The sequence below is a fragment of the Leptonotus elevatus genome, chromosome 4, assembly GCF_054856555.1.
Source record: "Leptonotus elevatus isolate MCC_2025b chromosome 4, RoL_Lele_1.0, whole genome shotgun sequence".
NCBI classification, from domain to species: Eukaryota; Metazoa; Chordata; class Actinopteri; order Syngnathiformes; family Syngnathidae; genus Leptonotus; species Leptonotus elevatus.
Window position 1 is genome coordinate 5,616,138 of NC_141242.1, and position 25,976 is coordinate 5,642,113.

The 25,976-nt window shown below is 40.0% G+C and overlaps 2 protein-coding genes across 3 annotated transcripts; both read left to right on the top strand.

Moving 5' to 3' along the window:
• Nucleotides 1-339: 339 nt before the first annotated feature.
• Nucleotides 340-15,201, top strand: cep152 (centrosomal protein 152). 2 transcript variants are annotated; one of them, XM_086074884.1, is made up of 27 exons: nt 340-665; nt 780-877; nt 2,186-2,301; nt 2,796-2,856; nt 2,947-3,258; nt 3,666-3,810; nt 4,007-4,147; nt 4,447-4,586; nt 4,747-4,947; nt 5,320-5,467; nt 5,558-5,649; nt 5,742-5,905; nt 5,988-6,189; nt 6,265-6,342; nt 6,423-6,553; nt 6,632-6,760; nt 6,840-6,963; nt 8,178-8,438; nt 8,558-8,689; nt 10,021-10,662; nt 10,744-10,819; nt 10,929-11,096; nt 11,168-11,252; nt 11,681-11,763; nt 12,284-12,440; nt 14,002-14,105; nt 14,181-15,201. In XM_086074884.1, the coding sequence occupies exons 2-27, from the start codon at nt 791-793 to the stop codon at nt 14,879-14,881; spliced, it is 4,680 nt and encodes a 1,559-aa protein (XP_085931010.1). In that variant the 5' UTR covers nt 340-665; nt 780-790; the 3' UTR covers nt 14,882-15,201. The 2 variants fall into 2 exon arrangements, with proteins under 2 accessions (XP_085931010.1, XP_085931011.1); XM_086074885.1 differs by having other exon boundaries at nt 2,186-2,295.
• A 1,131-nt stretch (nt 15,202-16,332) lies between these two features.
• On the top strand, nt 16,333-25,152 carry LOC147175140 (long-chain fatty acid transport protein 2-like). The gene is made up of 10 exons (XM_086072780.1): nt 16,333-16,931; nt 18,236-18,445; nt 18,518-18,673; nt 19,830-19,954; nt 20,494-20,688; nt 20,776-20,866; nt 21,441-21,639; nt 21,723-21,820; nt 24,516-24,646; nt 24,716-25,152. The coding sequence occupies exons 1-10, from the start codon at nt 16,469-16,471 to the stop codon at nt 24,890-24,892; spliced, it is 1,845 nt and encodes a 614-aa protein (XP_085928906.1). The 5' UTR covers nt 16,333-16,468; the 3' UTR covers nt 24,893-25,152.
• Nucleotides 25,153-25,976: the final 824 nt, after the last annotated feature.

Here is a 25,976-nt window from a genome sequence, read left to right on the forward strand (position 1 = left end):
CTGATGAATGAAGGAGGCGGGAGCGACCAATCGTAGTAATGACGTCACGACATACTTAAAAAATGGCGGTCGACAAAAGCACTACACTACCCATAATTCAAGATACACGTTACCATGGGGACATCATTATCTCCCCCGTATCGTCTATTTTTGAGAAGAAAATACTTAATACATATGAGTATTATTATGATTTTTTTTCAGGGAATTCGCTGTCCAACCAATGTAAATGTGTGATGTAATAGTATGTTAGTGCAGTTTGCGCGTTAGCGCACATCAAAGACGTCCAAAGTGGGTTTCATTGGCGCGAGCACTGCGCGCGACTTTTCAAAGTGGGCGAGGACTAGCGAGCAACCGGTTAGCCGCTGCTAGCTTCACCGCTAGCTAGTTTGCGACGCAAAGTGCTGGGCCAAATGACAACAAATGTGGCGTTAAACCAACAGCGGGTCGGTTAAGAATCACGCTCCGAAGTAAGACATGCGTAAACTTTTGAAAAACGACCCGTTCGTATTTGAGGTCTTGTTCTGTAACAGTCAAGGGCGCTAAAGTGGCTGGTTGAGGCTGGTAAGCTAGCACCGATGCGCCGTAAACCACAATGGGGCAAACATTTAACACACGCTAATTTTAAGAGGAGTAACCACGGGGAAATCTATACCTCGTGCCTAAAGGTAAGCATTTTTGTCTTTTTTGGTATCCTTTTTACGCGACTTCTATTTTCGTTTTGCATGTGATAAAAATACTATACATTTCTAGTCATTATGAACTCGTATCTCCCTGTGCAGCATACACCGTCATGTCAATAGATTTTGACAGTGCTGCTCTCCAAACCCAGGAGGATGAAGAAGAATACGACAAAGACGACTATGCAAGAGAACAAGAGGTATAATAATAACACCATGATTTCTTTGTTTGGACGGTTAAATGGAACATCCAAACGTGTCTCGTAGAACAACCAGCATCCGATGATGATATAAACTGACATTAACTGTGCTCATAGGAAAAAAACGATAATTTCATTCCACATTTCAAATGTGTCCTCGTTTGGGAACTATTTGAGGAATAGCTGATAAAACCTTCACAGTTAGGGCGGTATGCAGGGTTGTTGTTATGACTCATCCCCTCAATATGTTGCTTTGTGTTGCTATTGGCTCTGTTTGCTCCTTCCTGGTGTGTCACTGAATTGTAGCTGCCATGTGGTTAACCTACTTTCTCACCAATACTTGTTTTGTTCACAATGCCTCTTGCACTTAAGAGCAAGCATGAAGAATTATGTTCCGGTGAGCTGCAACAACTAACTGGATTTTGGGAATCTATTAATCATCTACCATTCGCTTTTACTAATGGATCCTATGTTTTATAGAGTAGCTGATCAAGTGGAAAATGTTTCCTGCCAGAAAGTGGAATGTTTCTGCTCCATTTAGCTTTGCTATATGTTTTGTTCAAACAATGAATTGAGTTATTTTGGAGCAAGGCACGCGAGAGTCGTGCAGGGAGTCGACGACATGCCATGGACTGTTTGGATGTTTTGAAAAGTTTCCTCTGATGATCATTGGTTAGCATGTTATGAATTGGATTCGCTCTTGAAGTGGACACATGCTCTTTTGCTAAATGTGTAAATGGGATCAAATGGGTCCTTTGGTTGAGGACACGGTGGAGGATTTAAAGACTATTCAACGGTCCTTATGGGAAGTAAGTCCAGCTGGTTTTATTTGTCCATTCCTATCAATAAAGAAAGCATGTAAAGCCTGTTTCTGACACAAGTAGAATATACTTGTTACTGTGTTAAGAAGGGCAACTATCTGATTGATGTGGAAACAATACTGTGTGTTTGTCACTAAAAGCATACTGTACTACAAATACTGTTTTATTCTGATGTGAATAAGCATACTTTATACCTTTAATATATTAGAAGCCCATTTATAAGAGAGAGTAACTTCAAAATGTATTATTTGAATCAATGTGTAAATTGTATAGTGTATAGGTGGACAGCTAATATAACGTGCTGCTTCTTGAGGTTGCAATTAGCATTTTTTTATACTTGACATTGAATGGAGACTTCATGTGATAATAAATTTGAACATTTTTTACATTACATATTTTTCTTCTCTGTGTTACTTTATTACCCTTGGTTGCGGCGCAACCACGATTACTCATTACCTTGAGTTTTTTTCTTTCTTTTTTTCTGCAGCTCCACAAGCTCCTCGCCGACCTACCAGATGACATGCTGGAGGATAGCCGAGACTCCTCCTCCACAGAGCTTGAATCCTCCACCTGCAGCAATAAAAATGCTGGAATCAGGTCAAGGTAACATGCATGAAAACAAAGCTGATATACTCACAGGAGGCCATGACTTAATTGATTGTATGAATGGCAACACATTTATTGTACCTTCTGCCATCTCATGGAAAAGCAATGAATCGTTATTCCTGTCATTATACATTACATGTATAGATAGATGAGCAAATATATACAGTATTTGTTATTGTTAAATATGGTTTTTACTTGGATAAATGAAGAGATCTCATGGCACACTGGGATGCCACTGATTGGCAATCACTGGTTTCAAAAAGAACATGTCAAATATGGAAAGTTGATATATGCAGATTTCTATCGCTGTTATGGCAACTTAGATTAGTCTTTCAGATCACTGCAATGTATTATTATAATTAGATTATAATTTTTGATTTTGTCGTTGTTAATTTTCTCCATAGTCAATCAATGAAATTGAGTGAAATGTCCATCCCTTGTACTTAATCTGTAGCTTTGCATAGTTATGTTTCTTTGGTGTCTCTATACAGCCCACAGCCCAAATGGACTGATCAACGTTCAGATCATCCCAGGCCAACTTCTCATGAGCAGGCATGGTGTTTTTATTGTTTATGTATTTATTACTACCTAGCATCGTTTTGAATAGAAAATAACTACCGTGCTCTTGATGTCTCTTTAAAGAGCTATGAAGCAGACTATGATCAACAACCCCGTGGTTTTACTTATACGGATGGAGGAGTTCAGATCAATGGTCACCAGCGTCACGCTCAAACTCAACCTGCGGCTCACATATGGGAACAACATTCACGTGATTTGGCGTTCTCCCAGGAAGACTGCACACACAACAGCATGGGAACAGAAACATCCACAGACGTCACAGATGATCCATATGAGCTACACCCTCGTGCTAATAACGTTGTAAACTATAATGGAGAAGGAGCTAGTGATAAAGGCGATTACGGTGACTGCAATAATCCCGGAGTGCATTTTCAGGTAAGGCTGAATCTGTCTTGCGGTGTGTGGGTTGTTGTGCTCACCAGAAAAGTGGTCATACCGTAACGTTAACCCCCTTTTTTTGAAACACCTCTCAGTATTTGGTAGTGCATCATATATCAAACTACAAATAAATCAACAAGAAACATCACATCCTCCAAATTTCGTGTTATAGGTGTGGTTTGCCTAACATATACAGTACATACTGCAAATACATTCTGAATAACTTTACAGTTTTAAAGTAATTCATCACATGAATGGACAGTAACTGGTGATTACTTTTCAAATCTGGAACAAGTATAATAGAAAATATATAATAAATACCTCTTGTTTAGTGTGACGAAAAAATACAGATGTACTTTTATTTTAAACATACTTTCCTGTGTTTGTTTATTTTGAATCCAAAGTCTGGAGCGGTGGACCGACGTGCGGATAATTACACGGCGAGCTACAATCCTCACGTTCCTCCGCATCAGACGTTGAGCTCGCCGGTCACACGCCAAGATCATCCATTTGATCAACTGCAAAGAGAATTCCTTGACTCAACACAGCGTAAGTCTCATAATCTTGCCAATGTACTTAATTCTCTCTCGTAGCTGTTTTTAATGTCACTGTTAGGAAGATGGATGTATATGTTATACTGTTAATCAATGATTCAAAGGCAGGGACTTCAAAAAGTTTAGGTTTACTGGCTTTCCAAACCATTTTAAGTTTCTGTGACTGACGGTCTTTTTGTGCTGTCTTTTAGAAACTGCTGAGAAAAAGCAGCTTGCCCAACTGCAGATATTAAACAAGGCTCATCAACGGCAAATTGAGGACTTGGAGCAAAAGCTCGAGGATTCGAAGCGCAGTTTGAGATACCTTGAGCACCAGTTGGTAATTGCGAAAGGTATTTATTTTTTCTTGCAATATTTACTTATGAAAAAGAGGGTTTGAATTTGATTTTATACTATTGGTGTACTAAGCCTAAATAAATGTTAAGGTTGTTCTTCATCACTTAAATATTTCATGTTTTGGCCCTGAGAGAAGGAAACAGTTTAAACTTGACATTGCATGGACTACAATAAGATTATGATTTAAAAAAAAAAAAAATCAAATTTTCCCTGCCTGATGCCAAAATGCACCACACTGTCTGTGGATGCTATAGGGCACTTGTCGACAATTAAGTCTTGATTTATTTATGCATAGATGAGAAAGATGGCTTTGTTGTGAGTCTTAAGGAGTCAAGTCGACTCCTGGACGAGGCCAAAGATCGGGAGGTTAAAATGCAGAGCAAAGTGAAGGCGATGGAGCAGCAAATGCGGACCCTGAATGAGAGAGACCAGGAGGTAAGCTGTCGAATTGAACACAGGTATCGTTATTGGAGCTGAAACGATTCACGCTAAATTGGTTTTAATCCGTATGATTCAATCAATGCAGTGACACAGTTGCCGACACACAAGCAGTTCGTCCGAAATCTTTCATGTGAACTCTTAATAATGATTTCAGAACACAAAGAAGCAGAAGGTGGCCGAGGCCGCTGTTGACAGTATGAAGCAGCAAATGTTGGAGCTGTGTCGTTCTGACACTCTGTCCAAAGCGCGCAAGCAGCACGACAGAGATGTCACCGTCATGAAGGAGCAGCATGAAGCCGCACTCTTGGTCTTAAAGCAGCAGTTTGACGCTAGGTCTCAAGCGCTGGAGGAACAGGTTTGGCCTTTTCATGTATTAACAGCAGGAGACTCTCTATTCTGTTCTGTCTTCCAATTTGCTTTACTTTTGGTATAACTGAGGCCCCTTTTCCAGCCCGATGCATTTAAACTGTACTTAGTGAACACTGAAAGATACCGCACCTTTCTCGCAATGCAATGTGAATGCAAAAATAATAAAATCCATATTGTTTTGGAGTTCTGGCTTGATCAGTCTATTTTGCATACTTTAATCAATTTGATGCTCAGTTTGGCGCCATCCAGTCAAAGAGTATACATTTCTTATGTCTTCATTCATACATACATGTTGGCCTATTGCGTTCATATGATAAAGCAAATAAATGTACCTGCTCCTGTCATGATATACTTTCAGATGGATACTAGTCAGAGGTTCCGCGAGCAGGTGAAACAGTTGGAACGGGAACGCGAAGAAGAGCAACTCGAGCGAGCCAGAGTGGTCAAAGCTCTCACGCAGAGTCTGGAGGAGAGTCAGCAGCAATGTGCCAAGCTGTTGCAGACTAGTGAGCCAAAGTTGTCATACAAGTGGACAGCATTTACACACACACGCATATTTTCTTTTGCTTTACTCTGATTTATGTTGATTTTTTTAGGTTCTGTGCAGGAAATGAGTCAGATCCAGCTGAAATTACAGCAGGCTCAAAAAGCCAAGGTTCTAAGCGAAGATATGAACACAATCTTACAGGTTTGTGTCTCAAAATGAAGAATTATATATGTCTGTATGTTTATGTTCCTAATATATATATATATATTTATTTATTTTATTTTACTCTGAAGGAGGATCTTGCTGACTTGAAGGAGCAGATTATGCTCTATGAATCTGCATTAAAACATGGCGTTATTGCATTGGATCCCAATGGTGACTGCCAGAACCAACTTTCTGAATCCTGTTTGGCGTTAGGCTTTAAGAAAACCACTTTGAAAAATGGTTCTCTTCACAGGTACTTATCCAGACAGTTAATGTCAACATAAAAAAAATCTCTCAATTACTTCTCAAATGTTTTTCTTCCTCTGCACGAACAGTATGGCCCTGGCAACCCTCTCCGACTCCAAGCTGCCCCAGGATGAGGCTTTGCGGCTGCTCCGAGTGGAGATGCAGCGCTGCTTGGGGAGTTTAAAGGCAAAGCGGCAGAAGATCAGCCATCTGCAGGAGGAACTGCAACAGAGTCGAGCCAGAGGGAACGAGCTGCAGACCCAATTAGATGAAGCCAAACTCATCTCATTGGTAGACACTGTGATTAAAGATTGAGGCTAAAAAAAAATGAATGATAAAATTCCAAGTAAGCTTGCTTGTCCACAGGTTCGACAGTCCAGCCAGAGCAAACATCCGAACTTGAGTGGAGAGGAAGACAAGCGACGCTTGCGGGATCAAGTGGAGGTTGAGCGTCAATAATTTTTCAAATGTGGTGGTTGTATTTGTTAAAATAAGGAGGTTTATTGATGTTTTTTCAAATCTAGGTGCTCGAAAAGAAAATTGTAGAGCTGCAGCAGAGTGAGGAGACGGTCCGGTCTGCCAACTTGGAGCTCTGCGTCAAGATGAGAGAAATGATCAAGGAGTTGGACCAAGAGAAGCAGGAGGCTGCTGCACGGTAAGACACAGTAAGGAGGAAATGCAATATTTACTCTTTTTGAATCTCTTCGTTAATGAAGTCTGTCTCTTCATGGAGATCCGAGCGGATTAATCAGCAGCATCGGGAAGACGTGGTGAACCGAGTCAGGACGGAGCTCATGCTGAAACACGACGCTCAGGTCGAACATCTGACGGCACAACATGAACAACACACCCAGCGCCTGAAGTACGTGCCCGTGGTGTCACTTTAAGGTTTGAAGTGTGTGGAAAAACGTGCAGCTCACTCGGCATTCTTTCCTGCCCAGCACTCAGCTGTCTGAGACCAGTGACAAGATGCTCGCTGTGCAAGAGTGTTACATATCTGTCTGCAAGGAAAAGGAAATCCTGGAGGATAGCATCAGAAATCTAGCGAGAGAGGGTGCAAATGAGGTATGTTCAATCTTCAATATCAAAATATAGAATTCTGTTGTTACCTTGAAACTTATTTAATGGTCAAATGCATGATTATACTCATGGCTTTCTGATTTGGTACAACTACACAAACTAATTCTAATTCTTATCTTATACATTATACCGTCAGAGCGTTATTTATCATTATGGTTGTAGTTTATTTTGTCAACTAGAACTGCACTGCCCAACTCTTAAGAAGTCTATAATGTTACATTTACCTTATTAAGACGTTTGAGAAGCAAAACGTCGAGCTATAACTTAAAATGAACACATACTGTACCTGTTGTGTGGCGCTAACGACTACATGTTTAAAAAAAATAATAAATTAAGCGAGGCACAACACTCAAGTTTTCTGCGGGTCATTAAAAAAAACATTTAAAGTCATTAAATGGATTTTGCTGAAATTAAGTCCTTAACATGGTGTTAAAAAAAGCATTAATATGATGTCCAGTGGCATAAAAATGAGATTTAATTGTCATTGTTTATGCTTTATTTTACATACAACGTTGTGCAATGGAGTCACTATAACACATTTTAGCAATAGTACTTGTACAAGTATCGGTAGTTGTAATTTACAATGAACTTTAACTTCAAATAACTTTCTCAATTACTTACGGTACTATAAATTGACTGTATCAATGAACTAAACGACACAACCACATTTGTATTTAGTAACCATATTCGTCCACTTTAATGTTAGAGTATGAAAAACTATTTTATTGCACATTTAGAACAGATAGGTGTGATTAATTACAAGTTACTATTGAAATCATGCAATTAATTATGATTACAAAATCACAATCGACTGACAGCCCCAATATATAAAGGGTATGCAAATATTTATGTATGTATGTACAGTATGTGTGCATATGTATTACGACATGGGCATTAAAATAGTTTTACGTTGCATTAAATAGACTTTTTAGACAGTATGTAGAGATTTTAAATCACTTTCATTCAAGAAAAGTGAGGAGAGCTGCACAAATGTGGAGAAACTAAAGACTGAGCTTGAGGCGCAACATCAGGCCTCCATAACCCAGCTCAAGGCTTTCTGGTCTAAGGAGAAGGAGGCTGAGATCCAACGGCACGTAGCCGTGGCCAAGGCTGCTTGGGATGAAGCGCACCATCGGGTGTCTCTTTGCCAGAGCTGTAATTACTACACGGCCATTTTGTTTGGTTATGATTCTGTGCAGATGGAGAAGGCTTGGACTGCGAGGATGGAGGAAGCCAGGCGAGGAAAACACTCCGAGACCTCTGAGGGATCCTCTCAGACAGATGAGCCGGAAGCAAACGGTTTGACGATTACCGTTGAGGAGTTGGACTCCAGGCTGTGTGCTCAGAGACAACAGCTGCAAGTAGAAGCTGACGAAGTCCGACGCCAAGCAGTGGAAGAAACCAGGAGACAAGTCCAGAAGGAGACTCAAGACGTACATCTCGAAGACTTGGCTAATAAGGTCAATACTGTAATTATACTGTCTGTCTGTACTAAGATTTCCTCAATCATGTCATAGCAATTCATGAACGCGTGTGACCATGTACATTTCGGAAGTAAACAGGAATGTTCTTGTTCCAGGTCGAAGGTGCGGTAACCAGGGCCTATAACCGCTGGATTGAAGATTTGACTTCATTACCGGAATACCAAGCCTCGCTCCAAAGAGAGAGAGAGAACTGGGAAGAGCTTCAAAAACAATACATGGAACAAAAGGTAAAGCACGTGTTCATCTGTGAGGTCATGCCCACCAAAACACTGGTAATTACTGAAAAAATAACAACAATAGCATGTTAATTAATTATATAATGTGACATCTACTGTATGCATGAAACTGGTCGCATCAGAAAGACTGCCTAAAAAGGTATACATCTGATTATGTGTTTGAAATATGTTTTGGAACTCCCATAACTTACTGTGCTCAAGTTTACCCATGACCCGAATGATGACAAGCGGTCCAGAAAATTGCTGAATGAACGTTATTACATTTTAAAATTCAGGGCAGTGTGGTTATTAGCATGTCTACCTCTCATTTCTGTTTTGCGTTTGAATCTCGGTTGTGGCCCTCTCGCCCCAAGTTAGCTGGGATAGGCTCCAGCTCAACCTACCACTACTACAGATAGACCGTTTATTAGTAGTCAAAGACTAAAATTAAAAAAAAAATTAAATAAAAAAAATAAAATAAAATAAAATATATTAAAAAAAAAAGTAGTCAAAGACGCTGATAACCGATACTTGATTAATTTTCACTAAAAGGGAAAATATTGGCATCAAAATTTGAAAATATACAAACTTCAGTTCTTACATTTTTTGAATTTTTAAGCATATGTTTATTAAACAACTTTTAGGGTTCGTAAAATATTGGCGTTTAAAAAAGAAATCTTAGTCAATAGACAACTTAGTTTTAAATTCAATTCAATCAAAAAGTTAAGGGATCTCCCAGGGGCAGTAGCATGTCTTCAAAAGTTAAATATAAACTTAAATAGCTCCCTGTTGTTTTCTACAGTAAATAAAATTTTCCAAAATTTCTCTCTGAAGTATTAGAAAAAAAAAATCTTAATTTAAATTTTTTTAAAAACAGAAGGTGCAGAGAGTGCCCGGGGTCAGCAGCATCACTGTAAATTTTAATAATTAGTTCCCTGAAGTTAACACTTTTCAAATTGATCTATTATCGGCCATATGATTCTTCAAAATGGCAGATGCCGATGAATATCCGCACCAGTAATCAGCCCAGCCGATAATCGGTCTATCCCAAACCACTACCCTAGTATCGATAAGTAGTATAGAAAAAGGCTAGATGGATTTTCAGTTATTTTGTATAAACACACGCTAATTCAATATTTTGCTTTTAGGAAACACATAAGGTACGAACAGCAGTTGATTTTCTATTTAAGGAATTGTTTTTGAGTCCGGAAAATACTTCCTTCGCTCTTCTGAATGGCTCGCATACCATTTTCCATTTTCTGAAAAATACTTATTTTTTTTTATACTCTGGGGGAAAAAAAACTTTAAAAAAATACTTCCACTGCTTGTTGCAAACGTGCCAGGTATCCCAGGCTCTGAGGGCAGCAGAGGAGCAGTGGCACGGGCAGCAACAAGAACAACTAAAAGGTCAAAGCTGCGCGACAACTGAGGAGCTCCAAGAGAAGGTGGTGACGCTCCAGTGTCAGGCGGAGCAGCTCAGAAGGGAGCAAGCCGCCCTGTTGAAAGCTGAACTGGCTGGAGCCAGAGCAGCCTGGAAAAGAGACAAACAACAAGAGATCTCCATTATCCAAAATGGCAGCGAGCAAATGTACCAAACCAAAATACAGGAGCAGCATAAGAAGCAGGAGTTGGCCTTGCTGCAGGTCAGAGAGGAAGCTGACCTCCAGAAGAAGGAGCTGCTCCTGCAGATGGAGGCCAAGCTTCAGCAGACTGTGAGGGCCACAAAAGACGAGTGGAGATGTCAGCAGGCTGAGAAGGAACAAACCCAGAGACGACAGATGAGGGAAGATTTCATCGAGGAACTTCAAACCGCTCTGGCGGAGGTTCAAACGCAGCTTCTTGGGAGTTCCAGGACTGAGCAGCAGAGTGCCGACGAGAGCGGGAGAGGGCGCATGTCGGAGGGCGCCGTAACGCACGTGATTCAAGCTTGCTGCGTAGACATTGTCGACAGAGCGGTGACCCAGGCCAAGAAGGACTGGAAGAAAGTAAGTTTTCGTTGGCTTCTCCCCGAAACGAAAGAAGAATCTGACTTTACATTTGCGGATATTTTTTCTCTTTGCCCACAGATAAGTGAAGCTCAGTTGAGCTGCGTGTTACGGGAAACACAAGAACAGCACGAAAGAGAAATCAACAAGATGCAAAGTACGAAATTCCTCATTGCTTTTTTTTCCAGTGGTGTGAACGCAAAATCTTTCTACGCTCAAACCAGTTTGCCAAGAACTTACATGACGTCCTATTCTGTGCTGTGTAGACTCTTTGGCCCAGATCGGAGGGCAGGCTTGCAGCAGGAAAGATTGTGCAGACACCGCCAGCAAGCTGCAGAAGAAGAACCAGGAGCTTCATAAAAATTTGGAGAAAGCTTGCCGTCAGTTCCAGCACAGCGTCCGGGAACACAAAACCACCATGCAGAAACTCAAAGGTAAAGTTTAATGAAACATTGTTAAAATATTTCCAGCCTTTTTTTGTGTTCATCATTACTGTTTATTGTAGATGAAAATGAGAGCAGATTACAAAAGGCAAATGAGGAACATCTGCTACAACTGGAAGAAGTGAGGCGAAGCAAAGAAACTGCTGGGTTTGTGATGTTATTATTATTATTATTTTCACAGTATAAACACAAATAATGCTTGTCATTATTAGAATGTCAAATACTTGGATATTGATTCAAAGAACCTGAATACCACACCTTACTGACATATATCCCAGGAGTTTGTTGGAATCGGTCTCACTCTCTTGACACTTCATTAGATACACCTGTGCAATCGAACACGTTCAAAGAAATGTTTGTTGTGATTGCATGATTAGCTCCAGTATACACCACTGCCAACTACTACCACAATAATACATTTATTTAATTCAGATACATTTATCTGTCTATTGTGCTGGGTTTTGTAAGGTGGAAAATGCACCATACAGGACAGATTTTTTTTTTTTCCCCCGCCTACATTTATGTTTTTTTTTTTGTTTTTTTTTAATGAAGTAAAGTGATGTTGTCATTTTCAGGGCTTTAAACCATCAGCAAAATCTTCAAGAGGGCCTGGAAGAAATGAAGCAGCAATACTTGATGACTGTTGAAAAAATCAGAGGTTGGTGAAGTCAAATTGTTCCTCTGTGACAAAGCAGCTCATTTTTACCCACGGTGGACCACAAGCAGACCCGGGTCGGGGTGTTTTTTCCACATATTTTGGTAAAACTCTGAAAATGACATTTGGCAGGAGTCACTGATGGTGTAGTACAGGCGTGTCCAAAATCAGATGTTTCAGCGTTTTTAATGTGGTGTGCTACCAAAAATTTGATAGCTGATCTTAAGTGAAGTCTTCCAAGTCAAAAATCTCAAATGTGATCGAACAAAAAATGTAACACTACCAGATAGTAGTTAAGTGTGTTGTAGTTTGGGGATGTCATCAAGAGACTTGCTTTGGAAAATACAATACTTGTTGCCATCTGGTTAACCCACATATACAAAACATGACACCAGGGGTAAGTAAGGCGTTTTTATTTTCGAGTTACGCAAAGAAAAACAAAACTAGTGATTCGCACAGAAAATGGATGGATGGATAATACAAAGTAGCATTTACAATACGTTGTTATACATTTGCCTTACAGGAGACATGCTGCGTTACCTCCAGGAAAGTCGCCAGCGAGCAGCTGAGGTGATCCGCACCGAGGTCCAACGGGAGAGGCAGGACACAGCCCGCAAAATGCGACGCTATTACCTGACCTGCCTGCAGGAGTTGCTAGAGGACGGCGGGAAGGCGACGGGGTAATTCCGTCAGTTTTCTTGAAGTCAAGGCATTCCTTCACATCGCCGATACTTGTGTAAAAAAAAAAAAAAAAGAAGGAAGAAGAAACTGGTAAAAGTAGAAATACTTAATTTAACATTTTACTTAAATACAGTACATGCAAAAAGTACATACTTTGCATTGTTCTTAAGTACAATAGTTAAAGCAGAGTTTAAAAAGCATTCAAAGTCATTAAATGGAATTTGCTACGATTAAGATCTTAAATGGCATTAAAAAGCATTAAATATGATGTCGAGAGACTTTAAACATTTTAATACATGCTTTGTTTTACATACAAAGCCATGCAAATGAGTCACAATAACACAATTTAGCAAAAATAAATGTATTTGTGGGGTCTGGTGACGGGGCGGCGTGGCTCAGTGGTATGGTGGTCGTCTCCCAATATAGACATTGTGGGTTCGAATGCTTGCATGCCATTGTGACCACAGCGAACTATCCTTGAGTGAGATACTGAACCTCCAGTTGCTCCTGATGTTGTCATCAGTAGGTGAATGTGTAGTCGAATGTAAAGCGTGTTGAGGGCCTTGCAAGGTGGAAAAGCGCTTCTATAAATAAGGTACCATTTACCATTTAGTTGTAATTTACAATGAACAAAATGGCCTGCAGTCCATGAATTTCTTCACGTTCCAAATACCAGTTGATCTAAATTTGAAAAGAAAGATGTACGGTTCCTGTCAACAACATCCAACATGAAATGCTAATGGCAAAAAATTACCACAATGCAAAACTATGACTCAATGTTTCACACTCCTTTTAGCCAAAACCTCTTTGATTAACTTGCAGTGTTCATACTGAGAATTTAAAAAATGGCTTTGATGTTAATAGCTAATAATAAGTAAAAAAACAACCCAAAAACCAGAATGTATGTCTTTTTTTTTTGGGGAAAGAGAATTTGAGACTGGTGATTTTTGGCTGGCACAAGACACTTTCGCTGTGAATCATTCTTGCAGCTGAAGTCAAACAGTTCTCCTAAACAAAGCCAAGGATGAGGAATATCTTGTATCTCCAAATCTGTTGCGTCATTGTCGTTATTGATCCTTGGTTCGTGACCCCCCCCCCCCCCCCCCACACACACACACACACTTTAAGTTGAATAACCCTAACCCTTAACCACAATTTAGTTTACCTCTTTTGCACGAATGAATACATTTATTTCAAATATTTATAATAAAAAAATAGCAAAATGAATAGAGAGAAAAAACGGATATCAGCAAATACAGAGAAAAGCAGTTGAAATAAGTATGAACTAGTCTACCTTTCTTTTGTTATCGTTTTTTTAACATGTCATCTGTAGAGATTGGGAAGAAAAAAAAAGAGAGTAAAAAGCCCATTTTGAAAAAGTAGTAGAAAGTACAAATATCAGTTTTCAAGTGTAGGAATTAAATGTAGCAAGTCATCCGAAAAATACTTATGACGCTGGGACACCTGCAAAATTTACTTAAGTACAGTAACTCAAGTATTTTAACGTAGTTACTTCTCACCACAGAAGTTAATCGTGCTGATCTTGATATCTTCTAACAGGGCTGAAAAGAAAATAATGAATGCTGCCAGCAAGTTGGCAGCCATGGCTAAGGTACTGGAGACACCTGTGAAAAACAAACATGCAAAGAATCGCAACTTACCAAGTGAGTGTTCAGCGACACTTTATCCAAATTATTTTTTTATTTTTACTGAATTCTTAGACTGTTTTGTGTTGACAGCTTGCACGAAGGTTATGCCCACCACTGGCCCCTCCCCAGCAAGTAACACAGAATTTGTGACGAACCCATCAACTCTAACCCTTGACAACAAAACAGAGGATAGAACCCACGGGGAGAAGATGTCAGATTTGGCGCGGAGTAAATTTGTGCGCAAGCAGGACGCTGGTGCATACGAGTCCTCGGCAGATGCGCAACTCTACCCGCACGGGGCCACTTCGCACATTGTGACCTCGAGGGCCAAGACCAGGGAGGTGTACCTGCAGGGAGGACAACCGGACATCCACGTGGACACGCCCATAAAAACCTGTCTTACGCAGGAGGTTCCGGTAAGGGATGAAAAACGCACCAATTGGAGCCTGACTAGCAGTGAGTCCGACAGTTTCCACATCCCTCGAGTGTCCTACTCGGGAAGGAAAGTAGAGTCGGTGAAGCCGTTCTCCGTGTCCGCCGCTGACTTCAGCCAGTTTGATTGTCTCATCCCAGACGCATCCGATCTGACGCTTTATAATGACATACCCCAGGAGACTCGGACTCAGACGCAAATCCCTGCCCCCAGAGCGAAGGTGAACACGCACAGAGAGCCCACGCCGGGCTCGGAGGCAGAGAAGCGGAGCGGCGTGTGGAGCGGTCCGCTCTTCTCGGAATTGAGACAGCATCAGCAGGACAGCGGCTTTGACAGCCCATTTAACCAACCAAAATGACGGTAGTGAGTTGTGCTTTTCTTTATGATTATGTGCACAAATGACTTTGGGGATTCTACATTTCAATTCATATTTAAATCTATGTTTTCAGAAAGAGGGTGTTAATCCTCAAGTGTTTACATTTTTTACTTTTTTTTTTTTTTTTTTTTTTTTTTGCTGAATGGTCAAAATTTGCAACTTCCAATTATGTATGCATCTCATGCAATAAGAGAAATTCTTCTCTGCTGTTTTCTGTTCGTGTGTACATTTTCTATATAAGATATTGAGTTTACATATGCTGTTTTATAGTCTTGTTTGTATTTCATTTTAATAAATGAATGTATTATTTTACGCCAAGTTAAGGAGGGTTTCATGTCAAAATTGTGGTTATAAAAAAAATATATAAATATACACACAGACTAAAGGTATGGGGGCAAGTACAGTGTTGTGGAGCCGTTAGAGAACCTGTAATTGAAATACAGCATATTGTTACCCTCTTAAAATAATGTCCCAAGTCATATTTTGAAAAACTTTTTTTGTTGTTGTTGCCAATCAGTATTTGGTTAAGTTTTTCGTGTTTTCTGAAAAATATGAAAAATGATTAGTAGGCCATTATTTTAAGAAAGAGATGATTTATGTTACATTTTTCCCATGAAAAAAAGCAATATGCTGTTGTTCTTTACAGTGTTACAGGCTCGAGGAACAGAACACTTAAAACTACTAAAATTAGGCAAAATCCTTGTACCTGCAAAATCATTACTTTTCAGGGGACCCCAAAAATGTCATGTTTGTTTAACCCAATATTGTATCCTCAAAGAGAGCAAGCCTTTTTCAACATTTGAGATGGTCAATAATTTTAAAGGGGAAAACAAGTGTCAGTCAAAGTGTACAGACCAATATCTAGATTTGTAAAGATTCATTTTCAAGCAAAATTCACATGTAGCAATATTTCTCTCAAAATTATTGGCGCTAGCTAACATTTTGCCTGTCTAAGAGTCCGCTATCATGCATGTTTTGTAGTTTATTTTATTTGTTATTGTGCTACGCGTTCGCCGATAATACAGCGCTTCTCATTGGTCAGGACAGATATCACCGACTTAACGGCATCTTTGATTGGCTAATCGGGCGCTGACTTTATAAAACGAGTGAAAAGCCACGGTAGTAAAATTATACTTTTTAGCAATGTTTTCATAAAGGTTTGACTCCCACCCTTTTATAATAGATCACAAAATGACTTTGAAAGCGAAGTATGCGTGCAAAAAGTTTAGAATCACTGCACTAAATTGCCCAGCTGGCAGCGCGCAAAAGTTTTAAACTGCGACATGTTAGTGGTGTGATTGACTTTAGCGAGCTTAACGTTGTGAAGAATGTCCCATTACGTATTGGTTTACTCTTTCATTTTTTTCCCCCTAATTATTGTTTCGGTGGGTTCTTGTGAAATCTGAGCTCAGCCTCTGACTGCTGTCCGAACCCCACTTTCCTCCACCCACAGCTGTAGAACGACCCTGCCCACGATATGCTGAGATAACCTTTGGACAAAACTGGTGTCATTGAGGTAAATAGTACAGATTGTACTCTTCGGCAGACAAACAGCGTCCCGTTGAAAACATGCTCTCGTGGATGATCCTCGCAGTCGCAGTCTTTGCAGTGTGCGTTTTTTCCCGTTTCCCTTATCTCTACCAGGATGTCAAATACGTCGCGAAAATTCTGCGAATACGACGCAAAGTCTTCCACTACATCGACACCAACTACACGATCGTGGACCACTTTTTGCAGACGGCGAAAAGGCAGCCGCACAAGCCGCTGCTCCTCTTCAAAGATGAGACGTTCACGTACCAGGACGCCGACCGACTCAGCACCCAGGCCGCCAGGGTGCTGCTGCAAAGCGGCCTGGTCAAACCGGGCGACACGGTGACTCTGTTCGTGGCCAACGAGCCCATGTTTGTGTGGCTCTGGTTGGCTTTGTTCAAGCTCGGATGTTCGGCGGCTCTCCTGAACTCCAACGTCAGGTCCAAGTCTCTGCTGCACTGCTTCAAGTGCAGCGGAGCTCAAGTCCTGCTGGTCTCTCAAGGTAATTTAGTGTCAACCAATAAATCCACGTTGTGCGACGAGTATACAGACGCTCCTCAGTATAGCAAAGATTTTGAAGAATATTTAGATTGTTCATCAACAACAACAACAACAAAAAAGTGAATTCAAGAAAGTTATGTTACTTCCTGAGCTATAGGTAAAAATGTTAAAGTCCCTGTAAAGTGTAAATAAATGTCTTGTAAATTTGACACACAACAAAATAGAACAGTGTTAACAACCTTGCCCAATTTAAATAAAAAATATATAAAATGAGGCTTCAAAATCATTTTTAAAAAATCAAGCCATTCTCTCACTCTCTGAGAGTGGGCGTGTACGCTGGATGCACTGAAACTGCCAATCAAATGCCATTACTACAAGCTGGAAAATTGGAATGCTGGCTGTCAAGTCGTCTTGCTCTGCGTATCTCGTGCACACTCGTGGCCAACAACGAGACGCTCTGAATCTGGAGGGAAGGTGTATTGTTGGGTTTTAGGCTGAGAAAGCTAGCCAAAATAGCAGAAAAACTGAATTGCTGAAAAACTGTTTGCTATGCGTGGATTCGTGATGCACATTCCAATTTACGTACAAATGAATTTATCTTAATTAAAGGACCTCCTGTCTGTTATTACAATCAATATGATTTCCTAATTGGTTGATTTCACAATTGGATTAATAGGACAAACTCTTAACTTAACTCTGTTTTGGCTATCCTTAACAAATAGCATTGCGCAAGACAAACCAAGGTTGTTTTTCCCCGCCCCCAAAATACCCCCCCCCCCCCCCAGAGGAGGTTTTGCGCTTTCCTACCATTACAGCAATGAGTAACTTTAAATGTGGAGTACTTCAGGACCACACGGGCATGCGTTGTGTTTTCTGACAATGACTGACAAAGTATGAAATAGGCCAAAATAGATTTAAGAGAATACTTGACGGCGATATGACTAATGCCTTCATTGCCTTTCTTGTTAATTTCATCTTCCACCCTCCCCTTATTTTATTTTTTTTTTACCTGTCATGTTGTCAAAGGAAATTCTTACATGTTAATGCCGCCCTTTTCTTGTATCACCAATTATTCACAAATTTCAGTTCCTTTTTGATGTTTCATCACTGAGCTACTCAACCATTTAAGTTATTTCTATTGTGAAGCATGCGGCACACAATGTCATTTTATGTCACTTATTTCAACAAAAGACACATACAGAGGAATGAAACTTTGATTAGAAAGGGTAGGGGGGGGGGGGGCTCAAATTCATCCCAATTGTCAGTATGTGTGTAGAGTAAGGGATTTTTTTTTTTTGTCTCCAGACTTGCAGGTTGCGGTGGAGGAGGTTCTTCCAGAGCTTCTGGAGCAGCAGGTGACCGTCTTCTTCATGGGAAGGCCACAAACAAATTCAGGCATGCACAGCTTCACAGACAAGATGCAAAATATGTCCTCTGAACCGCTCGCCAAAGATTTAAGATCCCAACTGAACATGCACAGTCCTGCTTTCTACGTGTATACGTCAGGGACTACAGGTGAGTCACATTAGGTTGTTGATGTTCCAGGAGCGATGTCACTTCCTGCGCCGTCTTCTTCTCTTGAGCCAGGTCTCCCGAAGGCAGCCGTGCTAACTCATACCAAACTGTGGCGCATGACTATGATTCTGCGCTCCTGCGGGTTGACATCGGATGATGTGCTGTATATCAGCCTCCCTCTATATCACACATCGGGACTTGTTGGATTAGCAGGAGCCATTGAGTTAGGTACAGTCTTATTTTAACAACTATAATAATCATAATAATAATAATAATAATAATAATACCTGCACCAGTATTTAGACATGGTCCAAGCAAGTGAAACTGGACTGACTTTCTGCCACCAAATGTTCATTCCAGCAGGCATGGGGAAAAAGTCTAGACTTAAACGTTGCCTTCTTCTATCATTTTGGTTTTTATACAGTGCTTTAAGTGCCGCCGGTACTCAATTTATTTGACTGTTCCCAGGTAAATTAGGTGGTGGGTACCAGCAAATGTGATGAAAAAGTTCATTAATTAATAAATAAATAGATTAAAAAATATATATTATGAATTGAATATGTGAAATGTCCGACTTCATTGAAATACGCCTCATGTCCGGTGCGCATGGAGAGACGTCAATGTTTATACTAGCCGCTAACGCCGGAGACTTGTACCATATCATACAATTATGGCGTACGTAATTTGCCGTTTCTTAGCATCCTAAATTAGTGACTGAATATGATTTTGGAATGGTGTTGTGTTGATGTTGGTAGGAATTTTGAAATGGTAATAAAAAATTGTATTAAGGTAAGCCGAAATGTGTAGCTGAGTAAAGACCGTTCAAGCTCGCCGTCACGTCACCACACCGGCCAACTTCAAAATAAAAGCTTTCAAAGGCATTGGCGTCAATGTATTATTTTGTTAGCTTTTATTTTGAAGTTAGCCTTTGCATTGACGGCGCCGTGGTTGGTTACGTTGTGAGTATTTTGCAGTTTTCTTGACGTGTCTAAATGACGGCACACACACCAACAAAATTTTTGACAATTTTGATGCGAACAGTATAATTTATAGAGAATCAAAACCCATAGCTGGATTTGCATAATACATTAATTTCACTTTTTAAACTGATATTTTGTACGACATTCAAATTTATTTAGATGAACCTATGTTGAGCTAGTTTTACTTTTGTTTTGTTTCAAGCAATGGCACTAAAAGATTATTTTCAATTTGTGACACGACTAATATGGTGAGGTATGTTCCCGAGCTGTGAAACTCTTCTAAAGATTCACTTGTGCATCTTATTTATTTATTTGTTTTCCATGTATAGTGCAAATCTTGATGTTAGATAACCAGTGTTATCAATGTGCTCAATTAAATGTATTCTTTTGTGTCATGAATTCAGGTATTACAGTTGCCCTAAAGAGTAAATTCTCTGCATCTCAGTTCTGGGATGACTGCAGGAAATACAACGTGACTGTCATCCAGTACATTGGTGAAATAATGCGTTTTGTCTGCAACACACCAACGGTAGGCGCAGTACTCTTCATTTATCGCTTAAACATTATAAAATAAAATAAAAAATGAGAATAATATGTTGTATGCAGCCCCACTAGTCTAAATATGGTATTCTGGTTGATATTGTGTTAGTGGAATATGAGTTATGAAGCAAAATCCAGCCGTTTTTATCCATCTCAGGGGGCGGCCATTTTGCCACTTGCTGTCGAGTTAAGATGACATCAATGTTGCTCAGGTCTCAGGTAACAACCAATCATAGGTCCGCTTCAGGAAACAGGTGAGCTGTGATTGGTCGTTGCCTGAGACCCGAGCAACATTGATGTCATCTTCACGCGACAGCAAGTGGCAAAATGGCCGCCCCCTGACATGGATAAAAATGGCTGGATTTTGCTTCATAACTCATATTCCACAAATGTAATATTAATCAGAATGTCATGTTCAGACTAGTGAGGTCACATATAACATTATTGTCAAGAAATGCTTTGTCACAGTGTCTTTAACAGTTAGGCAGGCACTGTGGAGTCCCAACTCAATCTTTCTTTTCCTGATAGAAACCCAACGACCGAAGCCACAAAGTAAGACTCGCAATCGGCAATGGCATCAGAGCGAACGTTTGGAGAGATTTCTTAAACCGCTTTGGAAACGTTCGAATCCTGGAACTTTACGGAGCAACAGAGGGTAACATCATTTTGATGAATTACTGTGGAAAGATCGGAGCTGTGGGACGAGACAACTTCTTGTTTAGAGTAAGTCTGAGCTTCATGAAGCACTTTAAGTTTGTCTCAAATTCTTAATCAATCAGCTTTTTTATTTTTATTTTTGTTGGTTTGCAGTGGCGTTACCCCTTCGCACTGATCAAGTATGATGTGGACCTGGGGGAACCTGTGAGGGATTCATCGGGCCTCTGCATCCAGGTTCCCAAAGGTGCGTCACTGTGAACTGGCACAGTATAGCGCCAACTACTGTCGACATCACTTACTCGCTGTCAGATTTTCTTTTTGCCTTAAAGTGGAAGTCAACCTTAATTTTTTTTTGACAATAATATGTTACATGTGACCTCACTAGTCTAAACATGACATTCTGATTAATATTACATTTTTGGAATATGAGTTATGAAGCAAAATCCAGCTGTTTCTATCCATCGCACGGGGCGGACATTTTGTCACTTGCAGTCGACTGAAGATGACATCACAGTTGCTCAGGGCTCAGGCAACGACCAATCACGGCTCACCTGTTTTCCGAAGCTGCGCTGTGATTGGCTGTTACCTGCGACCTGAGCAACATTGATGTCATCTTCAGTCGACTGCAAGTGGCAAAATGGCCGCCCCCTGAGATGGATAAAAACGACTAGATTGTGCTGCTTAAGTCATATTACACTAATGCAATATTAACCAGAATGCTATATTTAGACTAGTGGGGCTCCATAGAACATTTTTTTTTTTAAGTTGACTTCCTGCTTTAAGTAGCTATTTTTTTTTTGGGACTGTCAACTTGCTAGGTGAGCCTGGCCTTCTGGTGGCTGAGATATCTGCAAAGGCGCCGTTCTTGGGGTATGCAAGAGACCTGCAGCAGACCGAGAAGAAGAAGCTGCACGACGTCTTAAAAAAGTGCGACGTCTATTTCAACACCGGCGACTTGATGCTCATAGACAAAGACGGCTTCATTTACTTTCATGACCGCATTGGCGACACTTTCAGGTGAATTTACTCTTTACTTCCGTTTGAGCTGATTGCGCCGATCCTGATGTTTGTTTGTTTGTTTTGTTTTTGTTTAACAACAGATGGAAGGGAGAGAACGTGTCCACTAATGAAGTCGCTGATGTAATCACTCAGGCTGACTGCATCACTGAGGCCACTGTGTACGGTGTGGAAGTGCCAGGTAATTTGCAGTCCAAGAGAGCGCATTAAATAGGCTATGCGCTTAAATCACATATGGTGACAAAGAGAAAAGAGTGCCAGAAACATTTGTAGTGGGGTTGTGCGACGTAATAAACGGTTTAACGAAGATCTGGATAAAGTTGTTGATACAGTGTAATGACAAATTAGCTTAAGACAACCATATCATGTTTTTTTTTATTTTTATGAGACAATAATTAATTGAATCCTTTTAAACATCTGTTCTTAACAACTTGATAAGAGTGACTGATACATTAAAACACATCTATACTCTACAAAACATAAAAATTGCAAGGTACTTAAAGAATGCCTTGATTAAAACAACAGCAACAATCCAGCGCTACATAAAACGGTGTTCTTGTGTGAAAAGGCATGACTGGTCAATAATTGGTGTTTGTATGTGGAATTTGCGCCCCCTTGTGGCGTTATCGTTAGGTGCGATGTATGTCTCTCATTAAACGTGTTACAGCGACAGAAAATCAACCAGCTTCACCAGTATAGCAACTAAAGCAACTAATTGAGTGCTAGTACTAAACTTAATGCATCAGCCAAACGATGTCATCATTTAAATGTTTTATCTGTATTTGTGAACGCATTGCTGTGACGTCACTGTGACACACAGCAGGAAGCTACAACTGTAAAAAGAAGAAATGAGCTTCACGTGGATAAACCCGTCCTGCCACTAGCATGTTTTCGTGACAGCAACATTTCAATTGAAAGGTCAACACGAAACAGAGCTGCTGAATATGTATCGCGTTTAGGTCCTAAACGTTCATCCGAATGTGCGCGTGTCAATTCCGCGAGGTTCATTGCGGCACTTTAGAACTCAGTCACCTGCAATGTCAGTGTTTGTTTTCTTTTTTTTCTCTCTCCACCTGAGCAGTTACTCATTAAATGTCAAACGAATGTAAAGTTCACTGATTTCAAAGATGACCTGAGCTGAATGGAGAGTAAATAATTCACTGTATAATGGCTCCACACACCTGGTACATAAAAAGAGAACTACAAAATAGGAACACTAACCTATTTTGTTGTGGGTCAGTGACAGAACTCGTTTTGGGATTCCACAGATAATCCAAATAAGAAGTCATTTGTGTTACACGGTAAGGTGGATGCCTTAACTCTCATTAAAATGGAGTCTCTCTGTTACTTTCAAAGTAGACACCTCGTCAAAAGGAATAAAGGCTCCGGTTTAGACGTGATTATCTGTTGATTGTCTTCTTCACTTATTCACGCCAAAACGTTAACACTAAATACATTTTATTTTTAAATCTACCTACAACTATGCATCCGCCTCAGATACACTTTGATTTCAATTAACTTGAAATGCTTTTGTTTTTAAATCCATAATTGTTTTTCTTAAATGGAGGTGTTCAGTGTAATGTATTTAAAAGCATTTTATTTTGAAATCAAGAATAACATTTTCAGGGTAAACCCATGTACCCATCCACGCAGTCACCCATCCTTTCATACAGCCTTATCTAAATAATATCCATCCATCCATGTCATCCTTCTATTCACCCGTGTACCCATCCCACCATCTTTGCATCCCTTCATCCATCCAGCTATCCATCATTCAATCATCCACCCTTCCATTATTGATAATCCAACCATCCATCCATTCTTAAATTCCTCCATTCCTCCACCTATCAAATTACCAATTACCCACCCATCTATCCATCCGTCTGTCAATCCATCCATCCATTACCAATCATCCATCTGTCACACCCATCCATCATCCATCCTCCATCCACCCTCCCATCCATCCATCCATCCATCTACTGTATCCATTACCAATCATTCATCCATCCATCTTTCCCTACGTACGTCCATCCATCCATCTGTCCGGCCTCTATCCATTATTAATAATCCAACCATCCGTCCAATTATCAACCATCCATCCAGCCATTCTTTAATTTATCCATTCATCCCCCTATCGATTACCAATCACCCACGCATCTATCCATCCATCCATCTGTTCATCCATCCATTAATTGATCCATTCATCCATTACCAATCATCCATCTGTCACATCCATCCATCCCCCCATCCAGTCATCCATCCATCCATCAGTCCGTACATCCATCCATCATCCATCCTTCTGTCTGTCCGTGTGTCCGGCCTCCATCCATCAACCCATCCATTCACTCATTCAATCATCCATCCATCCATTATTGATAATCCATCCATCCATCAACTTTCCATGCTTTCTTTAATTCATCCATTCATCCACCTATCAATTACCAATCACTCACCCACCCATTTATCCATCCATCCATCCATCCATCTGTCCATCCATCATTATCATTCCAGACCATCCCTCCATCCAGACATCCATGAATTGCATCCAAACACGCGCAACTTTGGCAACAGTCTCCCCAGAAACGCATGCTCTCCCTCACCTCCCAAGGGTTTACTAGATGCTAAAATAACCGCTTCGGGGGGGGCTCTGCCAATTTCACAGTACCACCTCCACATCACTTTCTTTCTTTTACAGCACACTGAGGTTCCAAATTTTCAGAGGAAGGACACGACTCCTTAGGGGACCTTTTGGTCTCTTCACAATGAGAACCTCACGGTTCTACCTCCCCCCCCATCCGTACACAAAAGATACTTCTAAGATATTACAAGAATAAAACGATCAAAAACGAACGTCATTTATTTATTTTTGTTCACAGGCAACGAGGGCAGAGTAGGCATGGCGGCCGTGGCTCTGCAAGACGGACATACGTTTGATTCCGAGGGCATCTTCACGCTCCTTGAAGGCTTCCTGCCGGCCTACGCCAGGCCACGTTTTATAAGGATTCAGGTGCTCCGAGCGGCGTGTTACCAAATGAGGCTTATATGCAAATAATGTAAATTTCTGCTTTCACGGCAGAGCTCCTTGGATGTCACAGGAACCTTCAAGCTTGTGAAGGCCAGGCTGGTTAAAGAGGGCTTCAACCCCTCCGCTATCGCGGATCCACTTTATTTTCTGGATGACAAGGAGAAGAAATATGTCCCACTTACTATGGATACAGTCCATGGAATTTTATCAGGCAAGATCAAAATCTAACTTTTTTTTTTTTTTTTGCCATGCTTCTTTCATTAAAAAAAAAAATATATATGTATATTTTGTAGTGACTTTGTATTGTGTCACTATGTCTCTCATTGTGAATGTATACAATATTAGAAATAACAGTCACAAATCCAAAGCCATCCATTTTCTGTTGAAAATGTCAAATGTCATGCCAAGTTAAATATGAAAATTCTTTAAGATAAATAAATTAAGGAATTTGCTGCTAACTCTAATTAAAATGACTATTTTACAATAAATGTCTTGTTTTGTATTTGTGTTGTGTTGGCCTACAAACACTAATGCATGTTGTCTTTTTCACTTGAGACTTTTTTTTTTGTGTCATCGTAATGGCACAATGGTGAGTTATATATATTGATATTTTTTATTTATTTGCTTCTATGTCGTCGTCAAATACGTTAGTGACTTGCAAGGAATCTTGGCCTTTGTTAATCTATCCCGTTATTATATAAAGCGGAAGTCAACCGTAATCATTTCTTGACAATAATATCTTATATGTGACCTCACGAGTCTTAACATGACAGTCTCATTAATATGAGATATGAAGCAAAATCCAGCCATTTTTATCTATCTCAAAAAAAATGTTATACAGTATATATATTATTTTAAATACATTTTAGTGTAATTTTGCTGTTGAATGAATACATTTGACAATTAAAAGTGAGAATTAATATCCACAGTATAGGTTTAATTTTTTTAATAGGATTTTGAATTGATCATTTGCTTTGTAGTGTGTATTGTGTAGTGTGCTCGCCCTCCCTCCCTCCATTAATCATCAGACAAACAAAGCTCACTTTCACACTTGCCATTCCTCTTCCTGCAGATTTATGCAACAAACTTCCTGCTACACTACAATATTATTGTTTCGAAACATTTTGTTATTTCACATGATGATCATTGACATGTACAATATACTAGTTATATGCATTCGATTTGCTACTACTACTCCACTAACCTGTGTTGTTTTTCTCACCACCTCACTACATACATGATGATTAAAATTCAGTGGCAGACCTTTATATTTATATATATATTTTTTTTTACACCTTAAAAAGCGAAGAGT